Source organism: Gopherus flavomarginatus, chromosome 5 (genome assembly GCF_025201925.1).
Source record: "Gopherus flavomarginatus isolate rGopFla2 chromosome 5, rGopFla2.mat.asm, whole genome shotgun sequence".
Classification (NCBI taxonomy): domain Eukaryota; kingdom Metazoa; phylum Chordata; order Testudines; family Testudinidae; genus Gopherus; species Gopherus flavomarginatus.
Window position 1 is genome coordinate 86112980 of NC_066621.1, and position 18428 is coordinate 86131407.

General features: G+C 47.5%; 1 protein-coding gene across 1 annotated transcript in view; it reads left to right on the forward strand.

The window, feature by feature from the left end:
• The window catches only part of CREB3L1 (cAMP responsive element binding protein 3 like 1), a 61746-nt gene that overhangs the window by 24477 nt on the left and 18841 nt on the right, over positions 1–18428 (forward strand). The window contains exons 2-4 of the mRNA XM_050955394.1: positions 10762–10990; positions 15477–15637; positions 17496–17574. Of these exons, the coding sequence (XP_050811351.1) occupies positions 10762–10990; positions 15477–15637; positions 17496–17574 (469 nt within the window). The remainder of the gene's footprint in view (positions 1–10761; positions 10991–15476; positions 15638–17495; positions 17575–18428) is intronic.

The window sequence follows — 18428 nt, forward strand, 5'->3', positions numbered from 1 at the left end:
CATGGTTTTGATGTGGTCTGTAGTGTGTATGTGTTTTTAACAATATTGTGCATTCCATCAGCTGATTTTTCCATTGGGGATTGTGAGGGAGGAGTGGGTGAATAGTAAACCTCTGTGTCTGCCACAGATGGAGATGCAAACTGTGGAATGAGTGAGTACCAAAGTGCTAAGTCGACAGAGCTCCCAGACTGGAATTGTCTCTTCATAGACACTCATTAAAAACAGCCAGAGAGAACTGGGCAAAAAGTCAGAAACATGAAGGGATGAGGTACTGAGACCAAATCACACTGGGAATCAGAGGACCAGAGTCTGATTCCTAGTTAAGTCTGATACATGGGGACTGGGTGCATCAGTAACCTGGAAGAATCTCATGTAAAGCATAATTTGAGATGGTTTGGGAATTCTGCTACTGGGTCTCTGAGCTCCAGTGTGTGATCAGCAAGCTGTGTCAGAACACAGAACGCTTTGACACCAGAACTAAAAGGTGGTACTGGAACCCAGATAACAAACTGGTATTGCATGGGTGGCCTGGGGCTCAGAGCAGGGGCTGCAGACAGGCAAGCTCTGGGACCTTGTGCAGATTGTATGTCTGTGACAAGTTCAAAACACTCCCAGGTGTGCTCTGGACTTGAATCCTTTAAAAACAAACAAACAAACAAGAGCCTGGCAGCACTGAAGTCTGGTACAGGTCCAGCAGTGAAAGAATCTGAACTGGATTTCTATGCCCCCCTCTGATCTCATGCCTGGATTAACTGTTTCATGTTTGTATAGCACAAATGGGGGAAGACTTGTACTGTAGGATTATTATTTGTGTGAATGTCCTCTGAATGCAGCCCCAGGGAAAGAGAGAACTAGAATTGGGTTCTGTGAGTGACCATCTGAGTATAGCTTTGGAAGAAGGCGGCTCTGACGTGGGTTTGTGTGAAGTGACATTTCTAACATTCTCTTGCATTGGGTCAGATTGTTAGTCAGTGGGAGTTGGGAATTGAGTAACCCTGGGAGTGTTCTCTATGGAGTGGGGCAGCCACTCTCCAGCCTTCTGTATTTCCTTCATGATAGCAACACATGCTCCCAGATGCCCTGGGCTTCAAACTGCCACACACGATCCAGATTGATTTGTAATTGGTTTTAGGGAAGCAGATGGATACCAGGGATGGTTCTGTTTAGACCCAACCATGTCTAGACCCCAGTATCTGCCAGGAAACTCAGAGCTAGCCATGCCAGTTTGAAGAGTTGGGTGGCTGAGTTAGTTTTAGCAGTTTGCAGCTGGTTAGTGGATCTTTTGTATGAATCTGTGTGGCTCCATTCCCACTCCATCCCTACACAAACACAATGACTCAAAGGCACAGACTCATGGGCCTTGGGGAGGCCAAGGTCTCTTTGTATGAAAATGAGGCAATAGCTTGTCTGACCATGAAAATACCATGCACCAACTACATCTCCCCAACAGGCTCTGAATTCAGGCTGCAGGCAGCAGCATTCTCTGTAGGAATACCCCCATCCTGTGCGTGGGGACCTGCTGGGCTCGCCTGTTTTATCACACTATGATTCACAGCACAGACAGCTGGAACATGGAAATCTGAAGCAAAAGAGAGGAGAATTTTCTCCGCTTGGACACTTGCCCCACTTGCTCGCTGAAGGCTGGATTTCTTCCCCCTTAATCCCACTCTGTGAAGGGCTGTGCCCCATTCGTGGTCCTAGGTGGCCTGGGGGAAGTGGAACCCTATTCATAAGAGGTAGTGAGGACTCAGTGAGGTGCTCAGCTACTACAGTGGTGAACGTGATACAGAAACCCAGAGAGGTGCTTCTGCCGCATCCTGCTTTCCCCATGTCACGCTCACCCCGGGCAGAGCACCCGTACAGGCCTATGCACTACCCGAGTCCCGGGTGAGATCTGAGGGCGGGGGCACAAGCCTTGAGTGGGCGGGCTGTCTGCCGGGGGTGCCTCGCACCCTCTGACTCCAGGAGCAGGCGTGACAAAGGCAGAGCGCTGCGGGACCGGCTAGCTGCGGTGACAGCGGCCCTAGGACCAAAGGGAACGCGGAGCGCCGGTCGCTTCCCGGCAGGAGCGCGTCCCCTCGCACAACCTCGGGCCAGGCCGGCTGCCCCTGTGCGAGCTGCACGTGCGGGCCGGTCTGGGCCCCGCTCTGCCTGCGAGCGCGCGGCGAGCAGCTCCGTTCTAACCCTGCACTCCTCCTGATCGGCACAGCTCAGCATCGCCCAACAGCTGCTTGGCTGGCAGGCGCTTCCCCATTGGCCCTGGGTCCCTCGGAGCTGTCCAATGGGCTGTCAGCTTCCTCACTGTGTTCTTTAAAAGGCCTCTTCGGGACGTAGTTAACCCTTTGCAGGCCCCGTGGCTCTGCAGGCCCCCGGCCTGGGGTGGGTGGGTTCCACAGAGCTCCTTGCTCGTGCAGCTCGCTAGCCCTCCCTACCGCCCGGTTCCCCTTTCTCCTCGCGTCCTGTTCTTGCCCTCCTTTCTTCCCTCCTCTCCTCAGCTTTCCTTCCCCCTGGCAGCAGCCTCCCGGCCCCGCTCTTGTAGGCGCGGAGCTGCAAGGTGGAAATGACCTGGTGCAGTAGCCACAGCGCACGATTGGTCGCCACGGTCTCTCCTTCTGTGTCTGGTCCAGGTGAGGGGTCTCCAGCCCTCCCTCTCAGTCTGAGTAGGAGGCTGAACTGGCCCAAAAGCCCCAGTCTGCTCATGTTCCAAGGGAGTCCCAAGCAGGCCAGGATGGTTAGGGCATCAGTCTAGAACTTGACTTTGATTCCCTGGGCCACCACAGTTTTCCTGTGTGATCTCGGGCAAGTCACTTAGGCTATGTCTACCCAGAGCCTTGGCAGCAGTTCGGGCGGAGGAATGAGACTCCCACCCCTGTGCTCCTCCTCTTTCCCCCAGAGGACCCACTCCCTGGTCAGGTAGAAAGCTAGAGCTGGACAGTGGTAAGAGCTGCCCAGGGAGCACAGGCATATGTGGGGAGCCCTAGATCCTCCACCAGCCCTGAGTGGGAGGGCGGAATGCCTGAGAGCCGTCCCCAGCCTGGGTCCCTACCCTCAGGGCATGCTGCCCAGGGTAAATGGAGAGCCTCCTAGTGGGTGGGGGCTAAGGGAAGAGGCTGATGATGCTGGCAGCCGCTGCACTTCGTGGTGGGAGAGCTGATCAATGTGCTTGTCTGAGGCTTGAAGTTTGGGTGGGCAATGCAGCCCTATGCCCCCCAAACTATGCTCATGTTTGAAAGTGGGAGGGCCATGCCCTCTCACGGTTCCAGTGCCCCTGCAATGCGGCACTGCTTAAATGAGTAAAGACCCACCAGACCTTAGGATATGTATGGCTCTCTACATGCCCAACTAGTGTCTCCCCCATCTACACTGCTGTTTTTAGCAGGTTAGCATCCCAGTGCCTCCATGCTGCTGAAGCCTTTCCTCACTGCAGGGAGCTGCCGGAGCCTTTCCCCACCCCAGGGAAAGCATCCAGTAAGGCTCTGGCAGAGGGAAAGCAGTGAGGAAAGGCTGTGTTAGCTGCTCCCTGCTGCCGGAGCCTTTCCCCATTGCCTGCCCCCTACCAGAACCTTTCATGGCTACACACGAAAATGGATGCAGCCTGCTTTTCGCTGTAGTGTCAAGATATACGTACCCTACAGGCTGCTGCCAGTACGGAGAAGGCTGTAGTCTCCCTGTGCCTCAGTACCCCATCTATAAAATGCAGAATATAGCACTACCTTACCTCTCTGAGGGGTGTGAGGTATATTACATTATTGGAAGCACATACATATCTAAGATGGGCATACGTTTAAGGAAAAAATTACAATTGAAAACATTTGTAAAATAAATAAATGAGTTAGTTATTAGCTGGAAACTGATCTCTTCTAGTTTTATGTGGCCAAAGTGCAGAGGAATCATTAATATCCAGAAGAGATCCTGGGTATGAGTAGTGTGACGTTTCTAACAACTGCCACTTCCTCTCTATGATATTTGGGGTAGGGGTTATCCTGTCCCAGTTTACTGAACACTTTCCTCTGACTATTTGGAGTCTGTGTCATCCCTAGCATGACAAGTGGCACCTATCTCTAGAAATTGTAAATCCAGGCCCTTGACACAGATATTTTGTGGAAGGAGCTTTTGCAATTAAATGTGCATGATATTCATTGTAATTCCATGAAATGTCAGGGACAGGGGCCACAGCCAAGGAATAATAACACAAGCACCTTCCATCTAAGTTTCAAAATACATTACAGGTTGAAAATAAGTAAATATCATACCTCTCCTGTGCGGGATTGGACCTCATGCATTGTTTGTGATGGTGTGAAACTCCCCTCCTCCCATGCCTATCTGTTAATTTTAATGACAAACGTTGGTACAGGCTCTAGAGCTGTACAGTCAGCCTGTGAGCCTTCTGAAAGTGCAGCATGTCAGGAATTTGGATGTTTTCTGAAGTCTTGCCACTAAAAATGATTACAGAAAAACTCATCATGTTTGGCAATCTCTGGGAAAGATTGAAGACTGGAATAGCAAGTGGTGCTGCAGGTCAGAATTGAGGGCCTGGGATAGCAGTGGGGTCAGCAAATCCCAATCAATTGGATTGAAGTGTTTCAGCTGGGATGCATAGATATCCAGGACTGGAATAGCATGGAGAATTGTGGGTTAGCACTGAGGTGTATTCGCAGAGCTGTAGGAAAGGACTGGAACAGCAGGGAGCTGCAGGTTAGGATGGAGGTGCATGTTGGGGAGGGGCTAGATTGGGATAGCTGGTCTGCAGATCAGGACTGAAGTGCATTGGAATAACTCTTTAGAGGTCCAGACTATGATAGCAGGAGGGATTGAAGGTCAGGATGGAGGTGCATTGACTGCATTCTGAGAGGAAAGCTTGCATAGCATCTGCCCACACTCTGCCTGGCTCTTGTTAGCACTGTCAGGCCTTCACTTTCATGAGCACTAAAATTCACCACATTTTTAAGAGAGTGAAAGGACTGGCAGGAGCATGTGGGCTCTTCTTTCTTGGAATGAATAGGAAATCTCTGCTGTGAAGCTGGAGTGCAGAGGCTTCATTCCTCAGTGAAAGCAGAGAAAGGAAATGCAGATGTCACAGCTGGAATGGGAGATTTATCTTGGCAAGCAGAGAGGAAAAATATTTAAAAAATAAAAGAGAAAACTTAGAAGACTCCCCTCCGTATTTGCTAGTCTGCCAACATGTGCAGTACCTCCAACCTGCAAAGGTCTTAAACTTCTGGATGGGCTACAGCTCAACTGGACTGGCTCTTTGCTGGTTCTTCTTTGAAGTGAAACCACTGAGTTTCATAGCAGCAGTGACAAAGCTGTGAGAACTGAACTGAATCTGAAGGGAAATTGTCCCAAAGCAGCTCAATAAAAAATGGGAAAGGGAGAGCCCACAATAGTGGGGCTAGTGGAGGAGAGAGATGAGGGTCCAAGCTCGGATGACTGTTGAGGTGGGGAAAATGGAGAGCTCACATTTGGATGTCTTATGCTAGGTCCTGAGGTAACTCTTGTATACCAGAAAGGGGCTCTTTAAATGAGAGGCATAAACACATTGAGCTTGCCATTCAAGCAACTCTGAGTGTGAGGTCTGGGTGAAAACATATGGTGGAAACATGTTTGGACTATTCAATGCATGTGTCAGTCACCAGGCTTGGGAGGGTGCTGGAACCAGTGTCTCAAAGACTCACACTCTCTCTTTGCTGATGAGTTGTCTTAACTTGAGCAGATTTTCCTGTGATCTCAGAGATGCTTTTGGGATAACTGTGTTTGGAGATAGGCTGCTCCATGGCTCCAGCACACACATGCATACATGCATATCCCATCTCCGTGGAACAGTGTTGAGGGGGAGGGGCGCCAGAGACCGTGGTTTGGATCAGGAAATCCTGCACATCATCACCATGGGGCTGCTGTCCCTTGGCTGCCCCCTTCCTGACCGCTCATTGGCAGTACTGCTTTGGAAATATATCTCGTGATATTTCTTGGCTGCAGAGCATGGTCAGAGGGAATGAGAAAGAAGGAGAGCATGAAAGAGAGGGGGAGATAGCAGGAGAGAATGATGTGAACGGAGAGTGAGCTGTTAGCTTTGGATCCTATCTGGAAGAAGTTTTCTCCAAGTCAATTTCATGTCCCTCCTTTTGGACTAGGATGATGAAGATCACATTTCCTAGCTGGCTTAAACTGAGACCATTTATAAGAACTTGATTTCAAAAAATCATGAGGGAGATTCTAGCTATGTGAAGCTCACTGCAGAATCCTTCATCATATCACAGCTGAATCCCATGGGAGACTTGGCAGGTCTCACCTAGCAGGAAGAAGATGCTTCCAGAAGGAGATTCTAGACTAGGAAGATGCTGTGGGACTCTGAGCCTGTTCTGTGCATCTCCTTATTATCCCCATCTTCATTCATATTCAAGCCTTTGTGAATTCCTTCCTTAGGCATCACTCTTAATTGTGGGTTTCTGGCCTTTGCTCTATTGATCTCCTTACTGCCAGAGCATTAAGTAAAATCTATACAAAGTCTAGTCCAGGGACTTCTACAATGTGGTCCACAGAGGTCCTCCTCTTTAATATGGAGGTGTGGTCTGAAGACTACAGACTCCAATATGCAATGCTCCTTTCTGACCCAAGTGATCCCATTGTATACCGGCTTCTGTAGTTTCCCTAGGGCTTCTCCAAATTAAAGATGAGGGTAGTTGTAAATCTGAAGCCTTCTACGCAAATTAGATGCAGCTCTCTGGCTCTTGGCCAGATGCCAATGGACACCTCAGGGGGATAGAGTTTAAGCATCTTGTGTTAGTTGTATATATATTTATTAGATGTGTTTCAGAGGCGTCCATCACCAAAGGCTCTAGACTGCCCATTACCACAGGGTTCAGGATGCTCATCACCAAAGGATCTGGACACACAGACTCTATTTTATCATTTTGCCAGATAAACATGGATAAATTTACTGCTCAGAAATTTATCTCCAAGTTAATTTTATGTGTTGGCAGCATGGGAGACCAAAGCCCATCATGAGGGACATAACAGCACTTCTGTGATTGGGCAGCTCGCTGCCCAGTCATCTTCAACATAGATATGTCCAATTATAAAGTGGTGTTATAACTCGCTTTGCTAAAAGCAGCAAAGAGTCCTGTGGCATCTTATAGACTAACAGACGTATTGGAGCATGAGCTTTCGTGGGTGAATACCCACTTCGTTGGATGCATGTAGTGGAAATTTCCAGGGGCAGGTATATATATGCAAGCAAGAATCAGGCTAGAGATAATGAGGTTAGTTCAATCAGGGACGATGAGGCCCTTTTCTAGCAGTTGAGGTTTGAACACCAAGGGAGGAGAAACTGCTTTTGTAGTTGGCAAGCCATTCACAGTCATTCTCTCGCATTGGCTCTGCCTCCCCTTTATCTCTCCTTCCTTTCCCTCCCTGCCCCCATCCCACCCATTTCTTGCCTCTGAGCCCCTGCCAGCTTTTCTGGGTAAAAATAACAGTTTACAAATCTGATTGTTCTGTATGCACTTTCCATTTACAGGAGTCTGATCCCTGGTGCCATCTTTGATAATAATAATTATCCCCAATCTCAGAGACTGGCCTACCTTGAACACAGCATTCTCTTATTTCTGCTACCAGGGCTTTGGAGCTGTGCTCCGGCTCTGCTCCAGCTCCAGGCAAAAACCTGCAGCTCCACTCCTCTGGAACTGCTCCACACTCCAGCTCTGCTCCAAAGCCCTGATCTGCTACCCTCACACAGAGACATTCTAGATTAGTCCTGAGCTGGTAAATGAGTGTCTGGTGAGAGATGAAAGGGAGCAGCACTAGTGAACAGGCAGTTAGAATATTTACACCTGCTGAAGGATCAGAATCATAAGGATGGCCATAGTGGGTCAGACCAAAGCTCCATCTAGCCCAGTATCCTATCTTCCGACAGTGGCCAATGCCAGGTTTGCACCCCCTGATGTAATTGCCTTTTGGATCTGCAGAGCGGGTATGGACCCCTTTATCTCTCCCACCTCCAGTTCTCTCCTCACTGTACAAATTAGCTAACATCCCTGGAGGAAAAGTGGTACCTTGAAGCAGCCATCTTGCATCTCTGTAATGACAGCTTTAACATCTGTAGCCACATTTTCAAAAGTGGCCACTCATTTTGAGTCCCTTTAATTTTTGGGTGCCCAAAAGAAAAAGTGCCCTAATTCAATGGCTGTTTTGAAAAATGTTGGTGTTTGAGCCAAACAGCTATGAAATTAAGAAAAAAATCTCCCCTTCCCTCATTTATAACCTGTAAATAACACTCCTCCAGTGGTGAGATGACCCTTTTGTTTTAAATCAATGTCATGCCATCACACTTCCTCTATTTATCCTCTACTTGGGAGACCACAATGTGATCTGGGATCCTTGTTCTAACTGGAGTTGGGATGCAGATATGAGGATTTTATGTGAAATTACTGCATGATTCAGTGCAACTTCTCCCTGATTCTCTCCCCACCCTCATCTCTTTTGTTAATACAAAGTTATGGAGGAGATTTGAAACTCACAGAAAAGTCATTGATGATTCCCACAGCAGCTGTTCCTCCAGCCCTCAGCACATACATAGGTTTGACTGTGGATTTTTTCTTTCGTATATTTGCTCACCTTGGAGGGAGCCTGGTATGTCGGAACTCTGGATTCTTTAACTTTTCTACTTACATTCCCACCCTTATAGTTACACTATCATCCTTTCTTACACCGAGTTTGCTTGTTTCGTTTAAAAAAGAAAAGACACAGGGGAGATGCAGCAGCATCTGTATGAATGTGTGCTCTTTAGAGCCAATGTTCTGAGCAGTGCGGCCTCCAAACACACAGGAAGAGGCAGAGATGCTACTTTCCCAATGCTAATTAGATAACTTGGGTAAACCAGGTGTCTTCCTCTGACTCAGTGGCCTTCTCCTCACAAAGGGTTATGCCCAGGGCAACTTTGAGTTGTTTTCTGTTACTCATCCAAGCACAAAAATGCATACTTGAAAATGACCAAGTGGGTTTTACTAAGCTACTGAACCAAATTTGCCTCTACCAGAGAACAAGCTTGGAAGATTTACTGTGCCCAAATGTCCTGTGAGTGGCTGAAAACCAGGGCTTAAAAGTACCTCCTTCTCAGTCCTCGACATACTGTCTGTAATCCCAAGGGAGGTTTGGATGGCTCCATGTCAGCCTGCCCCTGGGGTGACTGGGAGGACAGGAGTGAGGGTGAGGGAAAGAAGGCACAGAAAAGCTAGTGCCAGGAGGAAAGCAGGAGTTGCAGACTCCAGAGCTGGAAGGAAGAAATGCTTTCTTAGTGCTCCTTTGTTGTCTGATTTTCATATCGAAGGCAGGGGCGTGGGAGGGTGCGACCAACTGCAAACTCCCCCCTCCGTCCTCTTTGCTCTCTCCATCTTCCCCCTGGCAAGGCAGGGGGGCTGCCCAGTTGCAGCCGTCTCCTCTCTCCAACCCTCTCAGTGCCAGAGCTCTGTTTGCAGAAAGATATTGTGCTAAAGTAAATCAAACACACCTTCCTGTTGGAACAGGAACTAGTGGAGTGTGGTATCCGGGGTCCTCTGGCCAACTCCTCCCTCAGCTCTGCTTTTAGAGAATGAAGGGAATACACACATCTGTACCCTCTCAAGCTCCTCCTGGTACATGGTCTCCTTCCACTGGTACTCAGAGGGCTGTAATATATGCCTGTGTCTCGCTCTCTCTCTCTCTCACACACACACACACACACACACACACACACGACATTGCTCTCAATATTTCAGTATTTTGCTTGCAGTGCCCCTCCGCCCCACCCTTTATTCTCCCCTCTTTAGCCACTCCTGGTCTGCCTAGTCTTCTTTGATTTTGGGTCAGCTCTATCCAGATCTTGTAAGACCACCTATGTAATCTATGTCTCTCTTTCTTCTCTCTGACCCCAAAGCATCACTCTGCTGATAAATGGGATCCATTTTCAGTTGGCTATGGGTAGCCATCATTTTTCTCATTGCCCCACCAATGTTTTGTTGTATCAAATAGAAAAGTTAGTGATCTGATTTCTCAGTAGGAGCGCATTTCTCAGGGGAAACAGGTTCTGCATGGGATCAGATTTATTGGCTGTCAGTGGAATGATTGTTTGCTGTTAACAAGCAGCCATCTGTGGTGTTTAAATTTCATCAGGAAGCAGAATTTCACAGGCATTAACTGGCCTTAGGACATTCTCATAGGGTCCACAGAGGGGCTGTGAAATCCTAAGGGAAATTAAATACAACATGGGGCCTTCCTGTTATTTTGATTACACTAATGTTTTCTCACTGATAGAAATTAATGGTTGGGTTTTGTTATCTTTGGTACCAGGGTGCCCACTGCTGCTTGGAGAACACATGGGAACATTTATGTCACTAAGCACAGCCTCAGAAGAACACATTTTGGTATACTTAAATTTTTTTACCACGCAAGTTTTCCTTGCTCTCTTTCTTCTACTAAATAGTATATGGTATAAACCCTACATAGACAGGTAGGTGGGTATATAAGGGAGACAGAGAGATAGCTAGTTGGGTATGTACAGGATAGACAGATAAAAAGGCAGATATATCATTGAGCATTTGAACCCTACCTTATAAATAGAAAGCTGATTTTATCTAGCTATCATCACGGATCAGAATAAAGGATGGAGATTGTTATTTTTCATCCAAATGGTGCGGTTGCTGAAGTTTTGATCACAGTTCAGTGGAAGGCTCCCTAGCTCCTACTGGAGTTGACAATAATATTCTCTTTCACTTGGTTCCTTCTCAGCATTTCTCCGAGAATCTGGATCATTTCTCTGAGAACATGGAGGATTTCTCCAATGAACTCTTCAGCAGTTTCTTTGATGATCCAATGTTGGCTGAAAAGAACCCTTTACTGGACATGGACTTGGACCCTCCTACTCCTGGCATCCAGGCAGAGCACAGCTACTCGCTCAGTGGAGATTCTGCTCCCCAGAGCCCCCTCATGCCTATCAAGACTGAAGATAATGCCAATGGTGAGCACAAGAAACCCATATGCAGATTGCCGTCTCTCCAAAAGATGTACTGCATGTCCTAGAAGAGCTGATGTCTTTGAGCAGAGGTGGGGCCTGCTTGACCCAATTCAGGCTCCTCAGCACTGGGGCACTGCCTAACTGCTTTGACTTAGTACAGTTAGTCAATGGATAAATTTGTCTGTTTTATGAATGTGGTCCACGTTTTTTCTTAAATTTGCTATGCTCACAGTATAGTTATTCATTTTTATTGCTGTGCGTTATTCGTGCTGATGATTATGGTTTGTGTCTCTGCGTGCTCTGTGCTCCTGGCAAACTACAGGCAGCAGTTCCATAGGACCTTGGTAAGTTGAGAGTGGATGCACTGGACTCAAGTCCCTTCCTGGAGCTTACCAGTGAGGTTTGGCCTTGATATAGGGAGCACAAGTCTCTGCCTGCAGCCAGTTGGCTCATGTGGAAAACTAAGTGGCTTCCTTGTGAGTGGATCTCACTTAGAGGAAGAGAGAGAGGAACAGTTATTTCAAACCCTATTTTTAAAACAATTCATTTCAGGATAATTCATGATGGCTGGATATTTTTAGAGCAATCCCAACAGAGAGTCCTATAATTTGCGGGACTGTGTGGGTGTCCTGGCAGCTGATGGACACCAGGCTGCCTGAAAAAACTGTGTCACTAATTCAGTATATACATGAGAAGAAAGCCCTTCCTTTTAGCAAGAGCAAGGTCTGGGATAGAGGTTTCCCCATCATAGCCAGGAACTATCCCTGCTCTGTGATAACAAACACCAAGAAAGGAGAGAAACTGCCATCTGCTGCCTCTTCTTTGCAAATTACACCGTCAACACCTTTAGGGTCAGTACTAATAACTCAGACAGTGCATCAGAGGGTCACCAAGCAAGAGGCCTAACATCAGGCCCGACAGCTTCTCCTTAACCTTCAAACATTCAGAAGAGTTTCCTCTCCCTGATTTTAACACTAACACATCCCTGCAGGGGGCTCAACAGAAGCAAGTATTCTTGGGCAGTTAGCAAAAACCACGCAGGCGAGGACACACACCTTAACACATGTGGTCTTGCCAATCGCACACATTGAAAATAAATAAATGAGAGTAAAGATTATAATGATAGGGTGAGAAGCAAACAGAATGGAGCAGTGAAACACAAAACAAAGACGTGCAGTTGTAGTAAGCTAACTCAGGAGCTTGTATCTGTTATACTCGTCACCTCTTCCCCTGTATCCTCTTTCCATATATTGTCATGTCTCTGCTTAGACTGCAAGCTCTTTGGGGCTTTCTTATGTCTATAGAAACCCTAGCCATATTTGGGACACTGAGGGTGACAATTGCTCTTGTGCAGGCTATGCATCAGTTAAACCCCACTTAAATCAATAGGACTGAAGTGCTCTGCCAGCCTTACATTACTAGTCAGAAGGTGCAGTTCACATCTGTGCAGTGAATGAGTACAAAATATCATTGTGGCAGGCATACATGTGCACACACACAGTCACATGTCCAGGGTTATATCTGGCTCGTATTTGAATGATACATATTTTAGTCCATCTGTGAATTGGGAGCAATAGCCCTTTGCTGAAATTGTGTGGGTTAAACCTTCATTTTAATGTGTATTTATATTTGGACCCAAATCCAGATCTATCTCTGCATTGTACCTATTAGTGCTTCCCTTAAAAAGCAATGCCACTAATGGTTTTCCTTTAACATCTGGGAGGCTTAAGTATGTCCTTTCAGCCTGCAGCATTCTCAAGGAAACCTAGGCTGTCTCTAGTTTTGGAGCCGGCTCTGGCTTTTTACACATTGGCTTCTCCATACTTCCCTGCTGTCCTCAAAAACTTCAGAATCCTTCCCATCCCAGGCTAGACACCCACTAATTCAGTTAGGTTGCGAGGTTCAGGTTGCTCATCAGTATCATGAGCTTGCTTTTCAGTGGAATCCACTTGTCTAATGGGTTATGGGTACAAATATGGAATATCTGGTTCCAGGTACCAGATTACAGTTCTGCAGACCAGGGAGTGCAGTCATGATTTCAGGCCCAAGAGCAGGCTATAGTTCTCTAGAGTAGAAGGTGTAGGTCTAATTACATGCAAGTGGATGAGCTGTTGATCTGTGAAGTCCAATTTCATGCCAACAATCAGGCTGTGGTTCTATAGCACAGAGAGGAAAGAGAAATGAAGACACTACATTTAAATATATTCCCCTTCTCCCCTCATTTCTCCTCACTCCCTTCCTTGTTTCAGAGGAGCAATAAATTTCTCATATCTGTGTGTGATGGGTCCGTATTTTTTACTGCACACACATTCCAAATATCTGACCATAAACAATGTATCTAGAGAAGCGTGCTGAGGCATAATCTCCTGGCACCACTCACACAGCAGGATCCAGACGCATCTTCAGTGTTTCTAGATCATCTGTACCTTTGGAACCACCGAGGCTGTGGAATGCAGATGCAGCCATGGAAAATGCCTACTCATCTGGTCCTGAATGACACCCTTTTGGCTGGTTCATCTTTGTAACCCAATAGCTCTTGTAATTCTTCAGGGTGGGGCAGACAGAGGGTTTTGGCATGGGGACAGGAGAAGGAAGGACAGCATGTGCTTGTTTGGGTGTTCACTGGTTGGCCTATTTGGAGTGACATAGCTGGGGGCTGCCCTCTCACCTAGTTTATTCTAGACAGGAAGAGCCCTTGCTTGCCCTCTTCTCTGATTAGTAACAAATCCAGCAGCCACAGCACTCACAGGCAGAGGGAGCGTCATTCCTCTTACAGAAAGGGACATGTAAAGCTTTCCATTGTAGCAGAACAGCTGGATGGAGTGGAAAGTTCATCCAAGTTTGCTGGGTGCAGTTACCTGTGGACTTGTAACCCATTCTCGCTCCCTCTGTCCAGAATACAGGGCATATCCACATTAGAGCTACAACTGTGAGTTCTGTAACTGGTTATGGCTTGGCTTCCTTAACATGTAACAGTTCAGCTTGTGTCCACACAGCAGCTTTGCTGCCATCACTATTGTGTTATGCATTCACACCTACTAGGGTGCCTAATCATGTTTGCGTTGGTGTGTTCTGGGAAAATCTAGGTAGCTATCCCATAGTGCCTCAGCAGGGAATAGGCATGGGGGATATACCTACAGAGCAGCACCCTCAGGGCGTGGATGGGGAAATATACTTGGGGACATACTACTGCACAGAGAAGGAAGGAGGACAAGCCCAACCAGTTACACAGGCGCAGTTAGGGGAGTCCTGTCCACACAGCAAAATAAGTGTGCCAGACTAGTTACAGGAAGACAGCCAGCATAGGCCACTGCCAAGGGTGGCACATGGTTTATACAGCCAGAATTTTAACTACTTTCTGTGTGGGCACAAACCAGGGGCTAAATTCTGTGCTGTGCCTCCCAGAAAGCGTAGCCCTGAAGCAGTTTGGGCAAAGGTGGCTTTAAGAATCTGGATTCTGAGTGCATTCAGGGCTGATGGGGCCCCAACATAAGTGGCTGTTCTGACTTATGGCACCCTTCTTATGGCTGCCTACAGGCTACTCTGCAGCGCAGGACGGCCACTCATTCCCTACCCCTGGCATGTCCCCTACACTGGGAGCTGCACAGAGAAGCAGTTTATGGCTGCATACACGGGCCCTGTGCAGTTCCTACACCAGAGGAACTCTCTTCTGGGCTTTTGTGACCCCTTTACAGTCCCTAGCTGCTGCCAGAGCAATGTCTAGGGACCAGGGTAGTGGCAGAGAATCTGTCCTCCTGGTTAGAGCTAAGCAGGGCATGGTTAGAACTAACCAGCACACCAACTGGTGATATGCTGTGTTAACAGCCATGGTGTGGCAGGGCCAAAGAGTTTCTGGTGCTGAGATAAATGAAGAAGGGAAGTGCATTAGGGATGAAGATCTATGACCTGAACCAGGTGCAGCATAGCTTCTTGGCAAGCTGAGGTGTCTAAGGAGCAGGAAGGATGGGACCAAAACTCCAGAAAAGAGGCCAAGTGACTTCACCTTCTCTGACTTAACCATTATCTCTTTTTGTCTGAGCTCCAACTCCTGTGATCTCTTGTCCCCCTAAATATTCACACCCCTAGCACACACACAGAGAGAGGCACTCAGGCCCATTAAGAGTTCCTCAGAGGGCTTTCCCTCTCTCTCCACACTAATGCTCCTCATGGTGGAGACTGCAGCCTGCTTCTGCCTGGGACTGTGGAGCAGCATATATGCACTCCTCCACACCATGTCAGCACCAGTAGTGTCCATGAAGAGAGGGATTAACTAACCCCTTAAATATTGATGGTGTACACACACTTGTGCAGCAGCAGTGCCTATCAGAGATCTTAATGCAGAAGAGAGACACCTATATCCCCTACACATCTTGGAATGGGACCCTTTGCAGATAGAGTAAAGGCATCTGATGTCTCTTGCCTTGTCCTGTTATTGCTGGTGTCCCAGGAAGCTTGAGGGAGTTTGATTCTCATGCTGTGCTTGTTTCAGACCTGGAGAGCGGAGTGTGGTCCCTTGGGCACAAGCTGTGCTCCATTATGGTGAAGCAGGAACAGAACCTGGCTCCAGAACTTCCTGAATCCCAGCTTGCAGCCAGCTTAGTGCCAGCGCTGAACCTCAACCCACTGCAGAGACTGCCGGCACCTGAGGAGGTGAGCCCATTTTACTCAGAATGTGTGTCTGGTAACTGGGACTTCCCAACAACAAACTCTGACCCTGACTTGGCCCCTTGACTGGAGCTATAGGCTTCTCCTGGACAGGAGGCTGAAGGTGAAACAAAGCTGATGCCCAACTATTCCCGTATTGCTAGTAATTTCTCACTTGAAATGACAATTAGAACAGACTCAGGCTCAGTGTTAAACTCACCCCCCAGTTTTAATTAAAAGAGCAAAAGGACCAAGGGGCACTTACTCCTCCTGTGTAGACACTGAAAGATTTACCCTTCTACAACACAGAAGACTTGAAATTATTAACGGTGTGGGTTAGATTCAAACCAATGTCCTTGCGGCACTTGGTGTGCAATTTACCAGCTCCAGAGCCATCTAGTTGTTTACTAGCATTTCTGCTTGATGGAAGGCCCTTTCTTTCCAGTCTGCTGATATTTCTTTAGCCCTTGGGTGGTTTTTATCAAGTGGGGAGCCCATTCTGCTGGTGAGTGTTCAAAGGCGGTTCCCCAATGCGATAATTTTAGGGAAGGCAGAATTAACTAATGGGCCAAATATGAGCCTCATACTCCTGAGTCCCTCTCCCAGCCCTGCCACTGACATGTGTCATGTGGCCTTGGGCACATCATAAAACCTCTCACTTTCCCAAGCTGAACAATGAGGATAACAATCCTTCTCTGAGGTTCCAGTTGTTCCTGTTTGTGAGGGCAAGTGGATGCCACGCATTAAGTGTTAATGATTGTTATGAATGTTTCCAAGAACTGAGGAACCAAAGCTTTCGCCCACTCCCAAGTTCTCAAGATGTCTGTTTCTCTGAAGAACACCCTTGGTGACATGGGGGTGACTGAGGGCTCTGTTTGGCCCTGGTTCCGGTGGGGGATCTTGTGAGAAGGGAAGTTTGTCCAATCCTGCATGGTGCTGAACTGTCTTGTAGCTTGTGGCCCATCAGGAACAGTAGATTCTTTCCTGGGTTCTCTTCCTTTTTTCACTCATGTTGGGCATCTTCCCTTTCAGACAATTCTATTAAACAAATCAACTATTCACGCCAAAAATGCACATAAACTTCCTCCGTTATTTACGCAGCTTGAACTTGCCGTGCCCTCAAATGCAGATTGGTTTTGTGTGCCTGACAATTGTAGCAAGGGCCCCCCCTCAGCTGTGTTTACTGTCTGGGGGAGTTTGCAATGTATCTGTTTAGTGTAAAAATCTCTCTTGCCTGTAATGGAGTGGGGGAAGGGAGATTGGGAGCAGAGAGGCAGTTCAGTCCAGCTGGGAACAACGTGCTGTTCATGTTAACTCTTAATCCGTTTGATCAGAAACAGCTGTTCAGTGGCCCTGGCGAAAGTCCTAAGAGCACTGGAGGAGTTTTACTCCATTTCTCAAAGCCTGTATACATTCTCCCAGCTCTGATTAAGGCAGATCTAAGAGAGGCATCCCTCTTGAATTGGGAGGGCAGTTTAAGTAGTGCCTTCTGGGTCTTGAGCTGGGCTAATGGCCAAGGAGGTAAATGTCTTCATTCAGAGATGTTGCCATCATCTGCAATGGCAGCACGGCTGTGTGTGGCTTCCCCTCCCTCAGCAAATACACTTGTTTGTATTCGATGTTTCAGGCAAAGATAGAGATTTTTGACGTGATTGTGTGCTGTTGGTTGTCAGTGTACCTGCTGTTAGTGCAGCGAGCAGGCTGGTTGGGCGGACTGCAGGGCACGGGGTGGAATGTGGCAGAGAAGAGAGTTGGTGAAGCAGTAGCTGCAATCAATACACTCTGCGAGGGCTGTTTGTGAAAGGTGGGGAAGGGAAGTGAAAAAGACACTCAGAGACAGCTGTGTGCTCTTGCTCTTTCACAGGCTCCAGTAGAAATGACTCCAGCACCTGTGATCAAAGCTGAGCCCAAAGAAGTGAACCAGTTTCTAAATGTACCAGCAGGTAAGAAAATAGAATCAGCCAGCTGGTACTTAGCCCCATCATGCATCCACTCAATATTACACAGATCTGGCTGCAAAGCCTTGTTACTCCAAGCCATGCATACAGACACATGAAACAACTCTCATACACCGAGCCTTACACATAGAATAACAACAGGGCAGGCTGAGGTGGGTTATCATGGAACCCCTATTTTCATGCAGAATTACCCATGTTCAGATAGAAATGGAATTATAGCATGTACAAATTGCCACATACAGAATTGTTTGCAACTTCTATGCACAAGAAACTACCTTACAGCTGAAAATATATATGAGAGATCTAAGCATTGAAAACCTCACAGGGACCTTGGAGCTATCCAAAAACAACCATTCAAAAGCCAGAAAATTCAAAATTCAGTTTAATTTGAAAGGAACCCAAATATTTGAAGTCCAAAAATGCGCGTTTAAGGCGCCATTAAGAACTCTGACTGCCCCAGAGAGACCCAGCCTAATCATGCTCCCACATACAATATGGCCCACAGGAGTGGGGTTAGCCCTCTAAGCCAGAGCTGAGTCACTTCTCAAGCACCTGGTGACTTGTTATGATGCTGAGCAACCAGAGCCACTTGGTTGCATTAAGTACCGTGGCAAGTGTATGAGCCCCTGAAATGCTTTAATAATAATAATGCCTAACTCCCATATAGCACTTTTCATCAAAGTGCACTACAAAGGAGGTCAATAGCTTTATTCCCATTTTACAGATGAGGAAACTGAGGCACAGAGTGGTGCTTGTCCCCTGGAGACATTCCTGTGTTTGAGAGTGTGTGCTGGGAGGCGTTTTGGAGCAGTATAGCTGAGCCAGGGCACAACAGACTT